Source organism: Argentina silus (genome assembly GCF_951799395.1).
Source record: "Argentina silus genome assembly, chromosome: 3".
Lineage (NCBI taxonomy): Eukaryota > Metazoa > Chordata > Actinopteri > Argentiniformes > Argentinidae > Argentina > Argentina silus.
In genome coordinates, this window is record NC_139657.1 from 10,501,259 (window position 1) to 10,523,135 (window position 21,877).

The following is a 21,877-nucleotide window of genomic DNA, read 5'->3' on the forward strand; positions in this document are numbered from 1 at the left end:
TGTGTCAGTACCCCAGACACTCTCTCGTGTATGATGGAGGCTGGGGCTCTGGGGTATTATGGTTTACCATATGAAACATGAGGACTTGCAGCTATTGTAGTTTCTATCTAATTTTTTCCCCATATTTTGTCTTACTGTATTATCTACTTGCTAAATTGCAGGCGGCAGACACAAGACTCTTCTGATCTTGCACAATCTGTATATTCAGTCATTATGGCCCCAATATACTCCTCTTAAATCTAACAGTGAGAGACTGAGGGTGCGGTTCACAGACTAGCTAGCCATAAAGAGCTTCACATGAAAACTCCAACTTGTAACAAGATAGTGTGTGTGCTAACCTATTCCTCTGTATTCATAGCTGGTTTCAATCCTGTGTGTTATTCTCAATACACAGTAGGTGTTTAACACAGTTTGTTTCTCAGACTCTTTCACTGTCACGGCCACCCTGCTTCATTCTTAATTTGTGGCCCACACAGGTCAAACTCTTATTATCCTCTTACAATTTAAGGCAGAGCTATCCCCCCCCCCGAAAGCACCCTTCTCATAATCTGACCTCAGCCAGACCCTTTTGTGATAACAGACACATAGTTGCTGGGCAACTTATAAACACACCCACTCTACATGACTTTTCTGTTTGCAACACCAGTATAATGGAAGCAGATGGGAAAGTGGTGGGACCAGCTGTTGTTAGCACGAGAGAGGATCACACACATACGCACACACACACACACACACACACACACACACACACACACACACACACACACACACACACACACACACACACACACACACACACACACACACACACAGAGCTATATATAGTAGCTCTGATCTAGTCCTGTCCCTCTGGTCTGCAAGAGCTAGTGTGTTAAATGTCTCCAGGAGTCCCTAAGCAGAGCATATGCAGAGAGTGGCCCAGTGGAACTGAGCTGTCTGTGTGTGTGTGTCTGGTGCTGCAGTCTGACGCTGGGGGGCTGGGAGACGGGAGGCAGACTCGTGGCAGAACGGGCAGTGGCATGGGGGGCCCCCCCCTCTGTCACCGGGGACGTGAACGGGTGACTCATCGTTCTGAGACGTCAGCACTCCGTCACCAGCCGCCCGGATCAGCACTACAGTCCATCACAGCAGCTCTGTGTTCACACACATCTTCAAAGGGCTTGTTACCTCCTATTAATCACCAGCACCCACCCCCCCACCCCCTCCCACCCCCAGACAGACTTGAAAGACAGATTGTAATATAAACCGAGATGTTTATAGGGATTTATGACTAATTCAGTAGATCATGGTTCAATCAATCCACACAAAATTGTTTGTACAATAGTGTTACTTCTAGAATATGTGATGATTACAATTCAGATGTTATTGTTCAATGGCGTACTGGAAGACAACATATGTGTCAGTGCATACAGAGTGCGTACAGTACATGTCATCACATGTTGTGAGAAACAGTATTCCTATAGTATAGACATTGTAACTGTACTGTTTCATATTATCTGTTAATTTCCAGACATTCCTCCTAATTGCCTGCAGTTGCTTGTGCAGGCTGTCTCTGCTAAATGTGACCCAGTGCCTTTGCCAATGGCTCTGGTCAAGTTATGTCAAGTCCTTCCTCCTCAGACACGTGGCTGCGTGCCTAATGAGTGGCGCTCGGGGTCTCATCTCTCCTCATGGTGATCTGAGGGAGAGTGTGAAGGGCCATACTAATAGCACCGCGGCTAAATTAAGTCCCCCAGATGTGTAGCACTCCACCATGACAACGTGACACACGACTGCCTAATTAGTAGGTACAGCACTTTAAGTGAGTGTGTTGCATTAGGCTTGCTGTCTATAGAGAGACAGACAAGGTCTGGTGGGTTAGGGAGAGACTTTATTAGAGAGTCCTCGTCATTAATTATGTTATGGGTTATGTTTATTTTTGAATGACACTTTTCACAAAACTGTTTCATGGAACCTTAAAACCACACCAACAGATCACAAGCATACCGCATCCACATTTGATGTCTCAAAGCGAGTCGTAACGCATTTACATGACTATGAGAAGAAATGTTGCAGTCTAAACTTTTCTCCAGATTAGCAGAGGAGTCATACTGTTGTCAAACATTTCAACTGTTAATCAGTCAGACATGACAGGCCTCCTGGTGGATATGTGACTGATGACCACCTACGTGATATTCCAGAAATGGTGACATTTATTTGATCGCCATTTTCTCTCTGGTCCTTATCTTTGTTTTTCGATACAGTGACGACTGAGACTTTGAAAGAAAGGAAATTAATTTTTGATTAATATCTATTTTTATGACATTTATTATATTCTCAGAATGTCACACATAAAGGACTAAACCGCATGTGGTCACAAACATTTCAGTCGTCAGAATGTTCAGAAATCTATAACAGTGGGATTGAATATTAAGTGTCTATCTCCCAGACTGAGCAGAAAGGTGTGCCATTAACATGAGGAAGGCAATCTGCAACCCTGCTGGATGTGAATGATTTATTTCATTCATTACTTGAATGTCCTACACATCATTTCTCACTCTCTCTGAAACATACTAAATATGTGCCTCCAAAACCAATCTGCATTGAAAAGGCTGGTGCCAGTCAAAGAGGAGCTCTATGGCTCTGAGGATACTCTCTCCAATTGACTTTGTAGACAATTATGCTATTTGACAATCTTCTTCAACAGTCTGTGCGTGCTTACTACATTTATATTAGTCATGCAATATCAAAACGAGACTTTGTAACTCAAATCAGCTGTGTAATCTGTTGGAAATAGCACATAATTGTAACTTAAATAGCAATGGAAAGGTAACTATTGAGTTTCTTGGTGGTGATGTATTTTTCTTTGAAGTTCAAAACTGAAATTCAAAACTCCACTGCAATGCTCTATGTATGTAAACTCAGACGCAAAGCCTATGCAGAGAGAGAGCAGAGCTGTCATTGCTGTTTAACTGTGGTTTTGCCGTTTACCTCACTAAGGAATCCACTGAGCCAAAGGCCCTGTCCCTGGGGCTGATAGTTAAATTCTTCCTTGACTGCACGGCATGCAGGCCTATCCAAGTCCCTGTCAATTGCATAGTCAAATCTGGGTTATTGTACAAGCATATAACAAAACGCCATTGTAACAACATAATAGCCTACGAATCTATCCCTTTGATACTACTTTCTCCTACTACTTTTCTCCATCTTTCATTGAACATCACACAATAAAGTTTAAATTCTCTTTGTTTCCATTAGGTCATAATACCACTCAAATAGCAGGAAGTACTGTATTCATAACCTGTAATAAAATATTTCCTTAAGACGACAGTGAACGTCCAGTATTGAAATATGGTTTACTGTGTAGATGCCAAATGTGTCAGAATATGACTTTATGTTTGACTTTATCACGTTATGAAGTAGCTGCTACTTTTTTGGTCCTGCCTAGGATAGGCAAACTAACAGGTACTTGTGGAGGTGGCCTACTTTAAAATGGAACACATGGAACATACTGGATCATATATGGACCACATTATCTTAATATATTGTTATATTTCATATAACAGGTACAGCTTCAAAGCTATTTTACATGTGCATTTATGCTTCACTTTGTGACGATAACCTGTCAACTACATTATCATAACTTTGCTGTGTGAAACCATAACCATGAGTTGAAATCCACCAATATGAGTCTGCCTCAGCTGCCAAAAAACGATGTGCGCAACATGACTTAGTGAGAACTGTGAGATCATTGCATTGCATCACAGAATTATGTTTTATTCTGCGGTTTGAGATATGCACTCATATCAGTCTCATGTCTCAAAATAGTCCCATTTAGTCACAGTTTGTTGACCTATGACCCCCTAAACCCCAGACAGAAGAGGCATGATGTTTCTGCGGTCCTAGCTATCTGCCTCAACCAGATTTTCTGAGATTGCCATTACACATAAACCCACTATAAAAAGCTACTGTAACCACTGCAGATAGCCTGGGGTGTGAGATTGGATTCACTTTAATAGGCTGACGAGGCCTGCTCCAGATTATATGAGGTCTTTTGAAGACCTCTCCCCCAGGCTGTGGGCAGAACCTCCCCTTGATCCATGCTGTTTTCTCCCTCGTTGGATCTGGTGGATGAGGAAATAAAAACAAAACAATATAGTAAACGCACAGAGAGGCTGCAGCCCAGTCAGACGTAGCTGACAGCATAAAAGCAAACCAATTCTTGGATCATAGACGATAATAGTGCGCTGTTTTGCAGTAAATGAGCTAGGCAGGAGGGGAGAAAAACAGCTGTGACGTTTCACTGAAGGCAGGATTAAAGCTAAGCTCCTTTGGTGTGGTTGTTTTGGTGTTGGGTCCTATCAAGTCTGTCTAAAAAGCAGAACAGAAACAAATGAACTTTAAGTGACCAATTGATCTGTTTATTCACATATTAAAATCAGTAACCTCATAAATCCTCCACTGCGAGGCATTAGCATACGATTTGTAAAACACATCTATTATCATTACCCGAATGTACTAATGGTAGGTTATCTCCATAGCAACCACTGTGAGGCACTTTCTGTGCATTTTCATCATTTAAGGGGTCACATGATGCAAACATGGAGTGCATGACGTAAACGGAAATACAGATTTTCCGCCACCGGGATTTTTTTTCACTTTTCCCTCCCCCAAGGTGCCTGTCTTACCGATAACACAATGACTCAGCTGTAGTTAGTGTCATAAATATGAAAGAGGAAGTTTGTGTTGCAGCTATCCGTGATACAAATGGAACAGTCATGGATGCATCCTATAGTGGTGACATTGAGAGGGAGGAAAACTAAACAAACCTCTTTAAGTGAGAACCATTATCATAGCAATCACTGTTGGCATGGCAGATGGTACACATACTGTCTACTTTGTCGATGTAAATTATGATATGTCTGCGATATCATTCTGTGTTGCCTCTCAAAATTATAATCATGAGAAAAACATGCTGTTGAAAAAAAAAAAGATGTGGAAAAAGATGACAAGTACAGTATGTACTGACAATATTGTGCGTGCATGTTTGAATCAGGCTCACTTTAAATGCCTTAATGAAATGATTATCATCTCATTAAATGGCTAGTGGAAAAACCTGAAGAGATTCTGTCCAGATAAGAGCCTCTGTCTGTGTGTGTAAATTCTCTCAACCATCTCCATTTCTCTCCACCACGACCAGACCTGCTTCATCAGCTAGTGCTTGTTCAACATCCCCTGTCATTTATACCAATTTTCTTCTCTCTACTCTCGACTCAGAAGTCAGGTGACACACGTTGTCACTCCTAAAGTGCTACAGGATTTGTGTTGCCCTTTTTTATATAAAATGTGGGCTTAAGTGCTGACTGTATGGTTCATGATATAATGTTAATCGATTGCTTATCTCATTAGACCACATAGTTTAAGGCCAACATATTTGTGCCAGGCAGAGAGAGAGAGAGAGAGAGAGAGAGAGAGAGAGAGAGAGAGAGAGAGAGAGAGAGAGAGAGAGAGGGAGAGAGATCTCAGGCTATGCCCTCAGAGACAGGATCTAGTTTACCCTAGTTGTAGAACCTAACCTTGGCTTAGGTTCCTGGATCCTATTTCATTGAGAAGCAGAAGCCTGGGTTGTAATGGCAGATGAGTCCCACTGACCAGCCTGTGTTTCTTCTCTGTACTAATCAGACCCTGGGGGCCCATAGGTTGAGCTCTGCACAGCAGGGGTCTGCTATGGTGCTAATCACAGGTAACCTGGTTGACACTATAAACCCTGTGGATTTTTAATCATGTTGTGTTGTCAATTACACTTGACAACCATGTGAAACTGCATATTCTGTTTGAGGAGGGTAGGAACAGTGAACAGTCATTCTTGTTTTTGATTAGGAATGACCTGTGAGAATGATTAAACTACAGCTCTAGCTAGATGTTTGTCACACTCCATCGAGATGTGCATTCATCTCGGAACCCAGAATCGTGACTTTAGTGAGACTACTTTAGTAGTCTTTACTTTGTACCACTGAATGAGTTGCAGCAAGCAATCTGTGGAGTAAAACCTTTGGCTACTGTGCTTAATGACATTTTGTTCCAAAGGTCACCTGTTGAATCCTTCAAGAGGATGATTGCTCTTTTTCTGGGAAAACTCTTTGAAACAGCCAGTGGCTTAAATGTCGGACCAAATGACATGCAATGGACACGTGTGTGTGTGTGTGTGTGTGTGTGTGTGTGTGTGTGTGTGTGTGTGTGTGTGTGTTTGTGTGTGTGTGTGTGTGTGTGTGTGTGTGTGTGTTTGTGTGTTTGTGTGTTTGTGTGTGTGTGTGTGTGTGTGTGCGTGTGCGTGTGTGTGTGTGTGTGTGTCTACACGCGTGTGTCTGTGTGTCTGTGGGTGTTTGTATCAAAAACAAAAACACTTTTTAAAAACAAGTCACTGATTTTGCGGTGGCAGGACCTTTATTTTCAAAACCGAGTCGCTGGTTTGTGGTGGCGGGACTTGGGGTAGTTCTGGCTATGTGGAAAAATGATGAGTGAGTAATGTTTTGAAGCATTAAGAATTACAGAATTACTTGCACAATCAGTGTCTTGGTCTTCATCATAGGGTCAGAAAGTTAGCTGTTGCAACAGCAGCAATGGATATGTAACTAAACTTGGCAGCTACCCTCACCGCCCCTGACAAACTAGCTGGAAATTGCATCACAGTGATTATGGGTCATGAAGGTGTGTTGCATATGTTAAGACTTTGTTTGGTACTATCATAATCATGGCAGGAGAGTAACAGCTATGAACAGACAGACAGCAGAGAGGGAGAGAGAGAGAGAAAGAGAGAGAGGCCACAAATCAGCAGGTAGGAGAGTGAGAAGTGCTTCTCTAAGCCCATAGTTCATAGACTGATGATCTGTCATAGTGTGAATCAATCTGAATTATCATGATCTCTGATGAAATGATAGCAGCTTTAGTCAAGAGGGTGGATGCATGTCTTGACTTGACTTCATGCAGGAGAGTGACAGCCAAGGACAAACAGACAGAGGGGGAGGGGGAGAGAGGCATCACACTGGTATTCAGTACAGTATGAATGGCCCAGTAAGTTCCCCTCCGCAAGGCCCCCTGTTAGCCTTTTAAGTTGCTTCAACTATAACTTATGATTCTCAAAAGTCACTGGGGGGTGGGGGGGGGGGGGCATGTCCCCAGGCCCCCCTAGCAAAATGTGTCCCCCCCAATGTCCAACTCACTCCTATGCCTTTGGTGTAGGCCCACAGTATACAGTATATACTGTTACTGATACCTGTTTGTTAAATGAGATTGACATCACATACAGTATGTGACTTTGGATCCTCGTTATCCTTTGATGTTTTGTGTCTGTTCAGTGAAGCAGCTACCTGCATTGATTAAACCTTCATGGTTGCATTAGCTCTCCCCATCCAGAAAGCATGAAATGAGGGAGCTTTTGATACATCAAAGACACAGGAGGTGTATTTTTTGTATTGATTCACAGTTCAGACTCCATTAAACTCATCCTCCATGTGGCTTCCCTTGAGCATGTTAAACACGGCCCTGATTTCACCAACTGTCCCTGCAAATGTCAGCATGATAGAAATAAAGATCCTGTACTGTGACTGGCACTGTCCTCTGTACTGTAAGAACTGACTGTGATTGGCTTGTTTAAAGGATGTTGATCTTGATCCCTCAACGCATGGTAGACAGATGTCTCGCTTAATTCTCTGTGTAAGCTTTGCTGAAGTTAAGATGTCAAGCTGTGCTCACATCTATTTTCAGAAGAACTGACACTATCCACTTTGGATAGTGGCACAATACCGTCGATGGTCTTGGCTTCCCCTTAGACAAAGTGGAAAGAAAAAGTTGCTGGAAACATTTCTCTGAGCTTTCTCACATCCAGCAACTAGTAAACATAGTTTAAAATAAATTACAAAGACACCAACGTGCACAGGTTTATGTTTTGTTACATAATGTCTGTGTTGATAAAAAGACCATAAAGGCTTGTCTGCAGCCCATAGGCATCAAGGTTACAGGAACAAAGGGGATGTGTTGGTAAACAGTCCACCTCCTTCTTTCAGAGGTAAACAGACCAACTAGCTTCTCTCAGAGGAGATTCACAGTAAAGTACACTGTCCTCCCTGCAGCCACACACGTAACCTGCAGCTCCTTCAGAGTGGAAACATTTTATCCTCAATCTGTGAGTTTACCATACTGGGACCCGTGCAGTACACTGACCTTCTTGTCCTACCCCCTAGCAAAACAGGTTTTTCCTCAATACAGTTCAATGTTACATAATGTGTAGCCCTTGGACTGTTGTGAAATGTTGTGAGATAAGAGCAGGAGTCCCACTTTGGTGAGAAAAGGTAAATTGTTACACCAGTGGAGGCTGGTGGAGGTAGAAATAGGAGGCATGGGCTCATTGTAATGCATGGAACGGAATGAGGTATGGTATCAAACACGTGTTTGATACCATTCCTCATTGTAAATTTCTTGTCAATATTTGCTATTTGTTTTGTATGTCCATGCACCAACCTCACCAAGTCAATTTCCTGTATGTGCAAATATACTTGGCCAAATAAAATAATTCTGATTCTGATTCTGATTCTGATTCTGATTCTGATTCTGATTCATTCCATTCCATAAATTACAATGAGCCTGTCCTCCGATTTCTTCTTCCACCAGCCTCCCCTGGGCTACACAGCAAATATAATAAATAATAATCTAGTTATGTCTGTTTATGCACTGAGGTGTGAAATCCATTCAGAAATTATTGCACAATCAATGGTCTGATGTGGAATGTATAACAGAGAGAGGAACAATGATTAGACTCATAAATGTTGAATCTGGAGGCGAACTGTGCAGTTGCCAGTCTGAAGACTACCATGGTTATGCTCTAATATAACCTGATATGACAGCATCAAGTTGTGATGCTGTTGTGTCTATGAATCAAACATGCGTGAATCTGGTTGTCTAGGAGATAAATAATGACATTGCCAGAGAGGGCGTGTCCTGAAAGGTGGCGTACAGATGTATGTCTCATCTGGGGAGGATACTTCCTGAATCTATTTGACTACAAAGTTGCCAAAGTTGGAAGACAAATGGTTGTGGCTTTTATTATGGTTTCCAGGAACACTGAGATGCTCAATAAACATTTCAAGTTTCAAAATCCACAGGCAGAACATAAACACCCCAGTTGGCTTTGTGAATACATTCCATTAACATGTGTACTAATAGGCACCTGTGGATTCACATTAGATAGATAGATAGATAGATAGATAGATAGATAGATAGATAGATAGATAGGTACTTTATTTATCCCTGAGGGTAAATTAAGGCTTTACAGCAGCTCACATCACAAACAACAACAGCAAAATAAAGTGACAATAGAATAATAGAATGAAATAGACATCTGAAACATTATATACAGTAAGAACAGTCTGGTATGATTTAACATCCCCCAGCCTGATCACCCTGATCGAGGCAGGCAGAAAAGATCTCCTATAGCGCTCCTTAGTGCAACATGGTTGTAATAATCTGTTTCTAAAGGAGCTTTTCTGCTCTGTCACAGTGTCATGTAGGGGATGGGAGGGATTGTCCATGATGGCCAGGAGTTTGGTCCTCATCCTCCTATTGGCCTCCTCCTCCACAGTGTCCAGGGTGACACCGAGGACAGAACCAGCTTTATTAATAAGCTTGTTCAGCTTCTTGGTGTCACCTTCCTTGATGCTGCACCCCCAGCATACCACAGCATAAAGCACTGCACTGGCCACCACTGACTGGTAGAACATGTTCAGCAGAGTCCTGAACACGCCGAAGGACCTGAGCCTCCTCAGGTGATAAAGCCGGCTCTGGCCCCTCGGGACATCTGTATTAACAGTCCAGTCCAGTTTATTGTCCAGGTGCAACCCTAGGTACTTGTAGCTTTGGACCACCTCCACGTCCTCTCCCTGGATGGAAACAGGAGACAGGGGGACCCTAGTCCTCCTAAAGTCCACCACCATCTCCTTTGTCTTACTGATGTTGAGGTGGTTCTGCTCACACCACTCAACAAAACTGTCCACCAGTCCTCTGTACTCGGTCTCCTGACCTCCACTGACACATCCCACAATAGCAGAATCGTCCAAGAACTTCTGCAGATGGCAAGCATCTGTGTTGTGTCTTAAGTCCAAGGTATAGAGGGTGAAGAGGAAGGGAGCCAGAATTGTCACCTGGGGGGCGCCAGTGCTGCTCACCACCCAGTCCAACACACATCCCTGCAGCCGTACAAACTGGCCTGTTGGTCAGGTAGTTCGTAATCCAGGAAACAATGGAGGAGTCCACCTGCATCCTCTGCAGCTTCTCCGCTGATGTGGGACCATTAGCATGACTGTGGTTATTGAACAACTGCATTTGAATATTCTACTCTAATCTGAAAACAAGACACATTGACAAGGGGAGCCTCTATAGTGGAGACTGACTTCAACAAAAGTATTCCCTCTTTGTCTGGTCACCCAAAGCCTAAATTGATAAACATCTTTGAATGCCTCTACTTCCTTCAGTCAGCACACGGATCCATCTCATGTTTCCAAGGCCATAGCTCATCTGCTACATGCGCCTATGCATCACGTAACACCGGATGTAGTCCCTCGGGAGGACAGGTGAAAGGGTTACCCGATGCCACCGGCTGACACAACCTCACAGTGACTGCAGCTATACTAATTCTGTTAGACAGACATAAATTGTGTCAATGACACAGCCTGTTTGAATAATTTATGATCTGACACACCACAGAGTGCTATCATCTTGCGCCACAAGCATGGGGGCCTTACATGACACCTGTACATATGAGCATCTGACTTTGTGTCAGATCTCCACTTTGTTTAACTAAATATTACAACATGTTGTATTGTACTCCTTTTGTGATTGAGTTTTAATTGGTCTTATAGGAGTTAGGAAGTTATGTATCCCATTACATTTGCCATCTTTGTTTGTAGTCAGGATGATAATAGTGAGATGTGGCACTAAATGTGTAATATATGCTATAAAACAAAGAGCTGTGCATTGTGCTCTCCAAATGTGCAGATACCATATGGAGCTTGAAGAAACTTCTTCTTTACACCTAAGTTGCAGAGACAACTCACTGCTCTCTCACTCTGCTAACCGAAATTAAATCAAATTAAGTCCATGGCATGCACGCATTCACACACAGCAACACAGACACAGACACACAGACACAAGCGCAAACACACACGCACACACAGAATCAGAGCCGTCACACAGTAACTGATAATGCACTGATAATGCACCATTGCACCACTGATAATGCACCATTGTGTGCTATGCGGTCACAGGCACCAGCTGATAACCAAATTAACTTTCCTTCTGAGTGACTCTTAAGTAAGCTGAAGCCACCAGTAACTCACAGGTGTTTCAAGATTCAATTTCTTACTTGTTTAGAAGGCTTGAAATACCTCACAAGTTCACAAACCCTAGCGCTCTTGCTGACTTAATTATTAAACTTTAATTCACTGTAGAGACGCTGCCCTGGGAGGGAACAGCTGTCAAAACAAGTGTGAACAGGCATGAATACATCACATATAAATACAACACAGTTTCTATTGGTTATATAGGTTTGGATGATTGCTGCAGTGTATACAAACCAATCAAGATATAAAATTGGCAACTTATAGCTGAATTCCAAACGAACAACAGATTTTGTGATGCTTTTCAGGGAAACAGGATCATGGTTGAAATGCACAGACACGCATACTGACATGATGGAACAGTTACCAGAACAATTGAGTTCTGAAGACAATATTGAGTTCAATATATAGCGGCAATCCTTAGCTGTTGTTTTAGGTTGTCCACGTATAGGGGTGGAACTGAACATGTGTGTATGTGTTTGTGCTTGGCAGGGACCCTGATATTCCATCCTGGGCCCCTCTACTCTACCAGCTGCAGCTCCTGGACATCAGAGAGAAGCCAGACCCACTGACTCACCCCATCTCTGATCGTATCCGCATCGCCAACCAGAAACGAGAGCGAGGGAACTTTCACTTCCAGAGAGAGGAGTTTAGCATGGCTGCCAGAGCCTACTGTATGGCTCTGGATGTCCTTACCACGCGCACTAGAGGTATTCTTCTCCTATTTGACACTATCATTTCATCATGTGTCCTATGCAACACTCACACACACACACCACACACACACCACACACACCACACACACACACACACACACACACACACACACACACACACACACACACACACACACACACACACACACACCACACACACACACACACATTTTGATAATACACTTCAGCTGTAATTTCCATATTTTCAGCTCTAAATGGCATGATAGTCTCCTCTTTGCTTTCTGCTAGTCCATCTCAACACTAATCATGCCATCATAATGCAGAGCCACATCCAGCAGAGGTGACTGTCATGAGAAATGTTTTGGTTAATTCTTATTATAACCAAACCTAATCAACTTTCATGTTATTTCCACGTCCTTAATCACTCTAATTGCTGGAAAGACAGGATGGACCCAAGAGGGGCATTTACTGAAGTGAATGAATGAGGAGAAGAGCATGTGCTGCTTTGAAATGTATCAATGATGATGGGCCAATGGTTCAACTCGCTACAGCACTTAACAGGCAATTAATTTATCAGATTCAACAAGAATCTAACACCAGAGATGGGATAAAATCAGTGAATGTCTGCATTTCTCAAGTACAATTATCATTGAATATCCCAATTTTAGTTTCAGTGCATGCCGACAAATTTGAACGCTCAGCACATACATCAGCACAAATAAACATACTGTATATAGTACTGTAGCGCTACCACACAATAGTCATTGATTGACGTGGTAGAACAGTGATGTGGTGGGTCACTGTGAAGGCTCCCATCCTGGAATGGTGCTTTACCTCATCATCACAGTTTTAATGAAAGAAAAGGACTGTGTCTGTTATGCAAATCTACTTGAAGCTTGCATCCTCACAAACTCAGGGTTAGGTCTCTCATGATCATTCACAACTGAATATACTCTTTGATGGACTTCCTCCTGGATTGACACAAGATGAATCAACTATTGTCTTTAGAATATCCTGTGAAGCCTGAAGTAACTGCTCCTTTCCCCCTAATCTCCATCCTAACACACATCTGCTAACGACTATCCCTCACAGATCTTAGACTAACAACTCTCACTTCAGCTGTGGGCTATACCAGAGAGAGAGACTTCCAAACTCAGAGGAGTGTCAAAGTCAGCGCTTCCATAATGGCTCTAACAGTGGATTTTGTTTACAACTTAGGCAAACAAACACACAGATGTCCCCACATCAAATACCCAGAGTCTCTCCTGCTCTCAGTTCCTTTGTGTGCATAGAATTCATCCCTGACATCCCAGAGAGACTGAGAGGCTCACAGGAAGAAATATGCATGACAATAGCCCAGGTGTGAGAGGTTGTGTGGCCCTGTGTTTCCCCGCAGACGGAGGCAACGCTGGGATGGCGGAGGAGGAGGAGGTGCAGGACTACAGGGTGAAGTGTCTCAACAACCTAGCCGCAGCTCAGCTGAAACTGGAGCAGTATGACGAGGCCCTGCACACCAGTCGGGATGTACTGTTCCTCGACCCACAGAACGTCAAAGCCCTCTTCAGGATGGGGAAGGTAAAGGACACACTCTGACTTCTCATTACCACATCTGTGTCACTACTAGTCGACAGTGTTTCCATACAAGGGACATTGGGGAATCTTATTACATTAGCCTATTTACACATTTATTAAATATTGTTTATTCAATCTGTTTGAATGAGGGAGATTTACACAAGTACAACTGTTATGTTTGCAGCTTCTGTCAGACATGGGTGAGTACCAGGAGGCAATGGAGACACTGAAGAAGGCCCTAAAACTGGAGCCGTCCACCAAGGTGAGATAGACTGTCTGGGTGAGAGCATGTCTTTGCTCTCACCACCTGCACCTCTCCTTAGCCTGGTAGTGAAATCCATCCCTCACACACAGATCAAGGGTCATTTTGCAATAGGTCCCTTGAATCAAACCTATATCTGCCATAATGAATGCTACTCACTTAGCATTCATTATGGCAGATATAGGTTTGATTCAAGGGACCTATTGCAAAATGACCCTTGAAGTATGTCTTAATTTACGTAACATTTTTAACACCCTCAAGTTCTGAAACCACGTTTGGGTTACACTGAGTTTACAGAGTTATGTAGGCTACCATAGCCCAATACTGATGCCAAAATCGAAAAGCCTTTCATTCCGTCCTACCCTATTTTACCAAACTTTTCACTTTTGCTACAAAAAACTGAGAGTATGGATACTATCAATCTTCCAAAAACATATAATGAGTGTGCTTTATAAAACATATGTAAAAATGCATGGTTCAGGGTAAAACAAAGCAAAATGGTCCCATGACTAGAAAGAAATTATGAAATTGACCATATGAGTAGGATAACATGTTTAATGAGGCAAAAACATGCTATTAGAGTGGAGACACTGGAGATGGCAAAGATCATTATCTAGTGTTACTGTACTTGTTCTATCTTGCTTCTGTGAGTAGAGCTGTCTGCCAAATCCTCCACTCAGCCACGCAGATTACAGGAGTCTGAGAAACTCAGTCATACATTACATGCAGTAAATAGTATGTCGATCATCGAATGTCAATAAACATTACCTTCAAACAATTAGGAGGAGGACGACTAATATTAAGGGTTTTATAAATATAGGAGATATATGATACAGTATATGAATTAAGAAAATGGTAGATCCTGGTACCTTAAATGAGACTGGAATAAAAACATTTATTCAGTTACAACATTTGGAAATTTGGTCTGTTTTTCATTGTTTTGTTTTTTAACCCATTTCTGAATGGGGTGTCTTGTGGTCTCAGATCCACTTGACCTACAATGTGCACTGCTATAGTGATTGAGTCTTGTCTAGACAAAACTAAAATATCTCCTGCCTTGGTAATTACACCCTTGTCATGATGGCGGATAAAATAATCTTTCCTTCCAGAGAGACCTAATTTAGCTGTACTGAAAATGAGGGGGGAAAGAATTGAGAAAGACAAAAACAACATGATACATAGTGTTCTGTACAGGAAATGTAATTTTCTTTTAATGTAATTCATAGAATTATCCAATCTGATTCCCAAGAAGTCCAATGCCATAGAAATGTGATATATCATGCATAGAGTATTATTCAAGACAGTAATTGTGGTTAGAAAGGTTAAAGGTGGTGAAGATGTGTTTTATGAGAACACTGAAAATGTGTTTGTCCGAGTTCCTGAATCTGTTGACTTTCAAACACAGATCCTAAAATGAGAGGATTCTGAACAGTGTGATCTCAAGATTGTTGCTTTTTTAGATAATATGTGCTGCTACCTACTGGACAACTCTTGTAGTACAAGCTCATATGTATGCCATCATGACAACACACCAAGACCTTCACTTCACTGCTAGAATACTCCCTGCAGTGCAGTGTGTGAAAGACCTAACTCTTTGAAAACCCACCACAAAATCTTCCAACAGTTTTTACATTGTGGTTGTTAGCTTAAGCACTTACCACTGTCTCTCTGTCTTTTCTCAGGCTATCCATGTTGAGCTGTCTAAGCTAGTGAGAAGGCAATCAGGAGGGAAAGATACCCAGAAGTGGAAAGCAAAACCTGCCCAGCTGCTTGGAGAAAATATTGCACCATTTCTGACTCCCTCTAAAAAGAAGCCTTCTGTAAGCCACTGAGAACTTTCCCTGAGTTACATGTTTAAGAGTGTAATTCAGTTCACAAGAACACAAAATAAAACATTTGAGTTTTGACAGTTAAAAAAAAAAGTGTTGACAATGCGTCACTTGGTGTTTCAGGGAATGTCATGGAAGCTCCTGCTCGGTGCTCTGGTGGTGGCCTTGGGGAGTTTAGTGACTTCAGTGGTTCTGACTGCGAGGAACTGATGTCCTCTACAAAAGAAATGTCTTCTTCAAGTCCAGCTCATGAGTACTAAACTAAATTGTCTACTGTGAAGGAAATGAGAGTGTTCTGAACTGTGGAAAAAGCTGTTAAACATCACCCTATTCATCACTCAGTATACTGTAGTACCGACATGTTCACCACAGATTGTGTTCATTTGAGGGTAACAGTAGACTAATGCTGCTTTATACAGTTGAATTTGTTGAATGTCCATCAACCAAACAATGAAGACAACAGTGTATCCCCTCTTAGCACATTTTAGTAAATATTTAGCAGAAGACATTTTAAGAGTGATTCCTTTTCAGATTAAATGCAGTTACAAGGACACAGCAAATAATTAACTATTATCCTGTTAGGTTTTTTTTTATGTTGGGGATATCTTGTATGACTGAGGGGTTTCTTCAATGAATTCACAGTCAAGAAATTGTATCTATGTTAATGGGAAATTTAATAAACAAAATTAATCTGCTGTAAGTATCATCTCAAGTTATTCTGTGTGAAAAAGCAGCATTTATGTCCACTTGTTTAATATTAAGATGGAGGCTACCAATACAAGTTTTTTTGTTGTTATCTCCCATGAAATCGGAGAGGGCACTATGATTCGGTCTCTGTCCATTCCTATGTCATAAGCTTTTTCTCTGACACCACTGGGAAAATTTCGAAGAAACTTGGGTGAATGATTGGTCTTGCCATACAGATGGGGCATTTGCGAAATTACACTGATTGGCCCAATTTTGACGAAACTACGGTGAGAGATGCGAACGTTTTTTTGTTATATTGATCAAACGTCACACAGAAGCCCTATGTGATATCAACATCAAAGCATGAGTATCAGATTATACTCACCAACATTTCTAAACACATTCCCCGTGGGTTGAAGAGTTACACAGAAGCTCTCTAGGACCTATTCCGAAATAAATAATTTTAGTTGTCGTGCTTGATCAACCTTTGATCAACCTTTGATATTTGATCAACCTTTTTTTTTTTCTTTTTTCTTTTTTTTTTTTTAAATGACTTCATTTTTAATATACAAAAGTGATAATAAAACGATTTCCTTAAAAATCTAATCAACACGCAAAGAAATAGAAATAGTAAACCAGAGTGACATAGTAAAATGTTTATAAATAAACGTCCTGCTTCATTCACAGGTTTCTCCATCGCTCTACTTTTATAGAGGGGCACTACATCATTCATGGGGGACAACATGTTTACTGTACACTTGTTGTTGTTTTTTTACACCGTATAGTCAGATGGTTCCTTACCCTGAAAGTAGTCCATGGGCCAGGAAAACTGTACTCCATGGTTCAGATTTGTTTAAATAGCTACTACTAACTTCAGCTAACTTTAGCCACTGCTAAAAAGTAACTTTCAACCAAGTCAGAGAGTTCAGAAAAAATAACTGGACACATACAAAAAGAAGATAGTACATTTTTAAAAACCTGAGAGAGAAAGGAGAAGGAAAAAAGGGAAAATAAAAATAAATAACTAAGTTGTAAACTCTTGAAAGATATTTCATAAGTAAAATCAAAAACACTCTCACTTTCCCAATCAATATCGCACACTTAATCTGTTAAATGACTTTATGGCAAGTTATTTCATTTAATATTTCATTGAAAAACTGTCTTTTAGTTTTATTAATATGCAATGAATTATGTATTTATCTATCTGGTTAAATTAACTAGTAAGTTTAGTCAGAGCCATGATATATCCGAAATATTATTATTATATCAATATATATAACCCTCTATTACCAATACCAATTCGGTACATTCTTGTATGTATTTGTTGAACATTCATAATATCAGACAGAGACCCGGAAGTGACGACACACCTCGGTACTCCCACGCGACGTGACATCGAGGTTGCCGTGACGTACTATACGACCGAATATTGATGGTGCACAGCTGGCAGGTTTGAGAGCTCTCTCCGATCTGAACCATAATCAGCGAAAATGACCAGTAAGTATGTCAGAAGGATATATTTCAGTTTTCATATTATGTGTTACTTAGCCTTAGATTTTTACGTCGCTGAGTAAGGCCTATGTAAGGTTAGCAGACAATGCTAACGTTATATAACGTCATGCTACGTTAGCTCCAGTTTGGGAGGATGCAACAGTAATATAAAATGCATATCATTTGTACGATTTAGCAGGATCGTAGTTTTCAAATACAAATATGACATGTATGTCTGTTATACTTTCTTGTGACCGGAGGACATTTGGCTAGCTTCCTAGAATAAATGATGAGAAGATGATATATTTTACAACTAGTTAGCACATAGCTAGGCTAGCTGATTAAAGTGCCACGTACAATAACAAATCGTGGTTTAGCCATAGTGGTCCCCGATTCAGCCACAGTCTTTAAAATGTCTCGAATAATGAAATGTACTCTTTAAAATTACTTGTAAATTCCTGAATGAGATGATTACAACTGTGTTACCCTAAATCCAAAGCAAGGACTCCTTAGGCCTACTCCATTGCTTTGGTTTTGTTGTCATCGGGAGACAAATTAGCCCCATCTGTGACTAGTATTATTTTGATATACACAACAACCCCATTCATTTGTATTTATTCTTATTTACCAAGTTAGTCTCATTCAGTTTAACAATCTCTTTTACAAGAGAGACCTGGCCAAAATAGCAGCACACACAGTTAAAAAACAAACAAAAAACACCAAAAAACTATTGGATCAAAACACACAAGCTCTACAGTTTAAAACATACACTTAAATGTACACATTGAGCAGCAAGAAGGATTAGGGAAAAGAGGTTCAAAACATGTACACCTCCCCACTTCATTTTCCATCATACTATTGTTTTAAACTCATTTAAAAGGACGAACTCCTGTAATTAGCTCATTCCAAGTGGTATGGGCAGAGAACTGGAAAGCTTTTTACATGTTAATATAATCAATAATACTAGTGATGGGTGGGGCTAAAGACAAAGCAATGCTGCTCCGGAATGTAAAACCTTGAGTGCTGTTTGCATTCTGACAATGTTGCTGGTGGCAACACACTGGTATGCAGTTTGCACATACAGTAGTAGGCTTAGCACATTTTGCTGAATGTAGCTTTAACATGTCAAATAAGATGAATATGGAGTAGACAGATACTATTATGTCAACTGATATGATTTATTATTCTGCTCACAACTGGGTCTCTCCAACCAATTCCTTCGCAGGGGGGAATCAACGTGAACTTGCCCGTGCGAAAAATGCCAAGAAGCAAGGTGACAAGACAAAGAAATCTGACGATGGCTTGTCTGCAGCTGCGAGGAAGCAGAGGTGAGTGCTGCAAGTTCATCTAGACCTACAAATTCAAGGTTTAAGGAACGTGGGCTGACAGTGGAGTCGTGTGCAAAAGTTCAGGTTCAGCCCAAGTGGGTATGTTGGGAAGTGGTGGCAGCAAAAACAGAGAGAGCCTTAACCGGGCTGAGCTACCACTAGGTCCTCGTAGAGATGGAGGTGCCAAGCAGCCAGTAAAGGTGGAAGAACGGAGTGTTCTTCCACACAACATTTATGAACTGTATACATTTGTTTTTGACTAATTGTTTTGTGTTCTTCTTCCTTAGGGATGCGGACATAATGCAACAGAAACAGAAAAAGGCCAATGATAAGCCGGGAGATGAGAAAAGCAAATAGCCACAGGAAGAGTGGCCAATCACGCCTACACTCAGATCCCTAAGATTTTACCTTTTTATTCAAAGACGACCTGTTGTTTTTGTCCCAAGCTCCAGCTTTCAGAACCCTAGTAGTCTTTTGTGGTGGAAGTTGTACTCGACAAGTTTGGAAAATTAACGGTTTTAAGGACTCAGGCTCAACATTAATCAGTATTTACAATGTAAAGGGCAGGAATGTCAAACTCCACTACTTAGCATTGGAAAGCAATCTTGTATTTTTGTATTCCCTCATTGACTATAAATATCCCAATAAAATGTTTTGTTTATGGTTGTCGATACCATGTTTATTCTTATACTATTATATCAAGGGCATAACAGACCTGTATGATGAACAGCAAATGACAAAAGATTACATTTGGGCATCTTATATCTGTTAAAATAATGTGTTTGAACAAACTGTTCTATTGACTAGCCAGCTTTTCCCCATCCACAGGATCTTCTCCTCTCTATCCACTGGTTCTGTCCAAGCTGCCTCTAAGACAGCCAGAGTCAAGCCTCTTCTCAAGAAACCAACTCTTGGCCCGTCTGCTGTCCATAACTACAGACCGGTATCCCTTCTCTCCTTCTTATCTAAAACTGTGCTGTCTTTAACCAACTGTCTCACTACCTCCTTCAGAACAACCTCCTTGACCTTCACCAATCCGGCTTTAAGGCTGGGCACTCTACTGAGGCTGCTCTCCTTGCTGTCACGGAGGTCCTCCACTCTGCTTGAGCTTCCTCCCTCTCCTCTGTTCTCATTCTTCAGGACCTGTCTGCTGCATTCGACACAGTAAACCACCGATCCTTCTCTCCATCCTCTCAGAACTGGGCATCTCTGGCTCTGTACTATCCTGGTTTGTGTCCTACCTGGCCGATCGCTCTTACCAGGTGGATCGCTGTCCTCTCCATGAGCCCTCACCACTGAGGTCCCCCAGGGCTCTGTCCTAGGGCCCTTACTGTTCTCCCTCGATACTAAATCTCTTGGCTTGATAATTTCTTCACATGATTTCTCCTAGCACTGCTACATAGATGACACTCAACTCTTTCTCTCTTTCCCCCCTTCTGACTCACAGGTGGCAACACGTGTCTCTGCGTGTCTTGCAGACATTTCCGCTTGGATGTCAGCCCACCACCTCAAGCTCAACCTTAACAAGATTCAAGATTCTTTATTTGTCACGTGCATACAAGTATACAGTGAAATGCAAAAGTGACAGTGCCACAGAGTAGTGCAACAATAAGTTTTAAAATAAAATAAAATAGGAAAAAACAGTATAAACAGCGGTGAAGCAATGTACACAATGGAATGGCTATATACAATGGCAATGACAGGTTGACAGTACAGATAATTACAGTGGAAGATGAGTCTGCAATGGATATTTATGTGTGTGCATGTGTGTTATGATGTCAGTGATTGACTTGAGGAGGGCACTGGTGGGGTCATCGTTGATGATCCTGATGGCATGGGAGAAGAAACTCAGACTTAGCCTCTCTGTTCTTGCTGCATGACAGCGAAGGCGTTTGCCTGACCGCAGCAGCTGGAACAGTCCGTTTTTCGGGTGGTGAGGGTCCTTCTTTATCCTGTAGGCTCTGGTTCTACACCTCCTGGTGTACAGGACATGGAGAGGGGGGGTTGGAGCTCCCATGGTCTTTTCTGCCAGGCGTACCACCCTTTGCAGAGCTCGCCTGTCCTGGGCCGTGCTATTACCGTACCAGACGGTGATGTTACCAGCCAGGATGCTCTCCACAGCTCCAGAGTAGAAGGACTAAAGGATCCTCCGGGAGACTTTGAATTTCCTCAGCTGCCTGAGATGGAACAGGCGTTGCCTTGCCTTTCCCACCAGTGTACTGATGTGGGTAGTCCAGGTCAGGTCCTCTGTGATGTGGACTCCCAGGTATTTAAAACTGCTCACCCTGTCCACAGCAGTCCCACCGATGTCCAGTGGCGTGTAGGTCCTTGGATGTTGTGCTCTCCTGAAGTCAACAAGTAACAAGACTGAGCTGCTCTTCCTCCCGGGGAAAGCCTGCCCTCTCCAAGACTTCTCCATCACAGTAGAGAACTCTACTTTAACGACCTCCCTGACAGCCAAGAACCTTGGGATGATCCTTGACGACCACTTCTCCTGTGTGGCAAACATCACAGCGACAGCACACTCCTGTAGATTCTTCCTCTACAACATCAGAAGGATATGTCCATTCCTCACCAGAGAAGCAGCACAACTTTTGGTCCAAACACTTGATCTCACATGATCTCTCGCCTTGACTACTGCAACGCACTCTTGGTCAGGCTCCCT

General features: G+C 41.9%; 2 protein-coding genes across 2 annotated transcripts in view; both read left to right on the forward strand.

Annotated features, from left to right (window-relative positions):
- Positions 1 to 16,401, forward strand: part of fkbp16 (FKBP prolyl isomerase 16) — a 27,897-nt gene extending 11,496 nt beyond the window's left edge. Inside the window, exons 7-11 of the mRNA XM_083667105.1 lie at positions 11,859 to 12,076; positions 13,440 to 13,618; positions 13,800 to 13,877; positions 15,560 to 15,697; positions 15,830 to 16,401. Of these exons, the coding sequence (XP_083523231.1) occupies positions 11,859 to 12,076; positions 13,440 to 13,618; positions 13,800 to 13,877; positions 15,560 to 15,697; positions 15,830 to 15,916 (700 nt within the window). The 3' untranslated portion in view covers positions 15,917 to 16,401. The remainder of the gene's footprint in view (positions 1 to 11,858; positions 12,077 to 13,439; positions 13,619 to 13,799; positions 13,878 to 15,559; positions 15,698 to 15,829) is intronic.
- A 1,369-nt stretch (positions 16,402 to 17,770) lies between these two features.
- Positions 17,771 to 19,878, forward strand: serf2a (small EDRK-rich factor 2a). The gene is made up of 3 exons (XM_083666197.1): positions 17,771 to 17,890; positions 19,110 to 19,212; positions 19,500 to 19,878. Exons 1-3 carry the CDS (start codon positions 17,884 to 17,886, stop codon positions 19,567 to 19,569), a joined length of 180 nt encoding a protein of 59 aa, XP_083522323.1. The 5' UTR covers positions 17,771 to 17,883; the 3' UTR covers positions 19,570 to 19,878.
- Positions 19,879 to 21,877: the final 1,999 nt, after the last annotated feature.

Excerpts from the sequence above, each read along its gene's own strand:
- serf2a (XM_083666197.1), top strand. Across the intron at positions 19,213-19,499 it reads GCAGCTGCGAGGAAGCAGAG|GGATGCGGACATAATGCAAC; the intron begins GTGAGTGCTGCA and ends CTTCTTCCTTAG.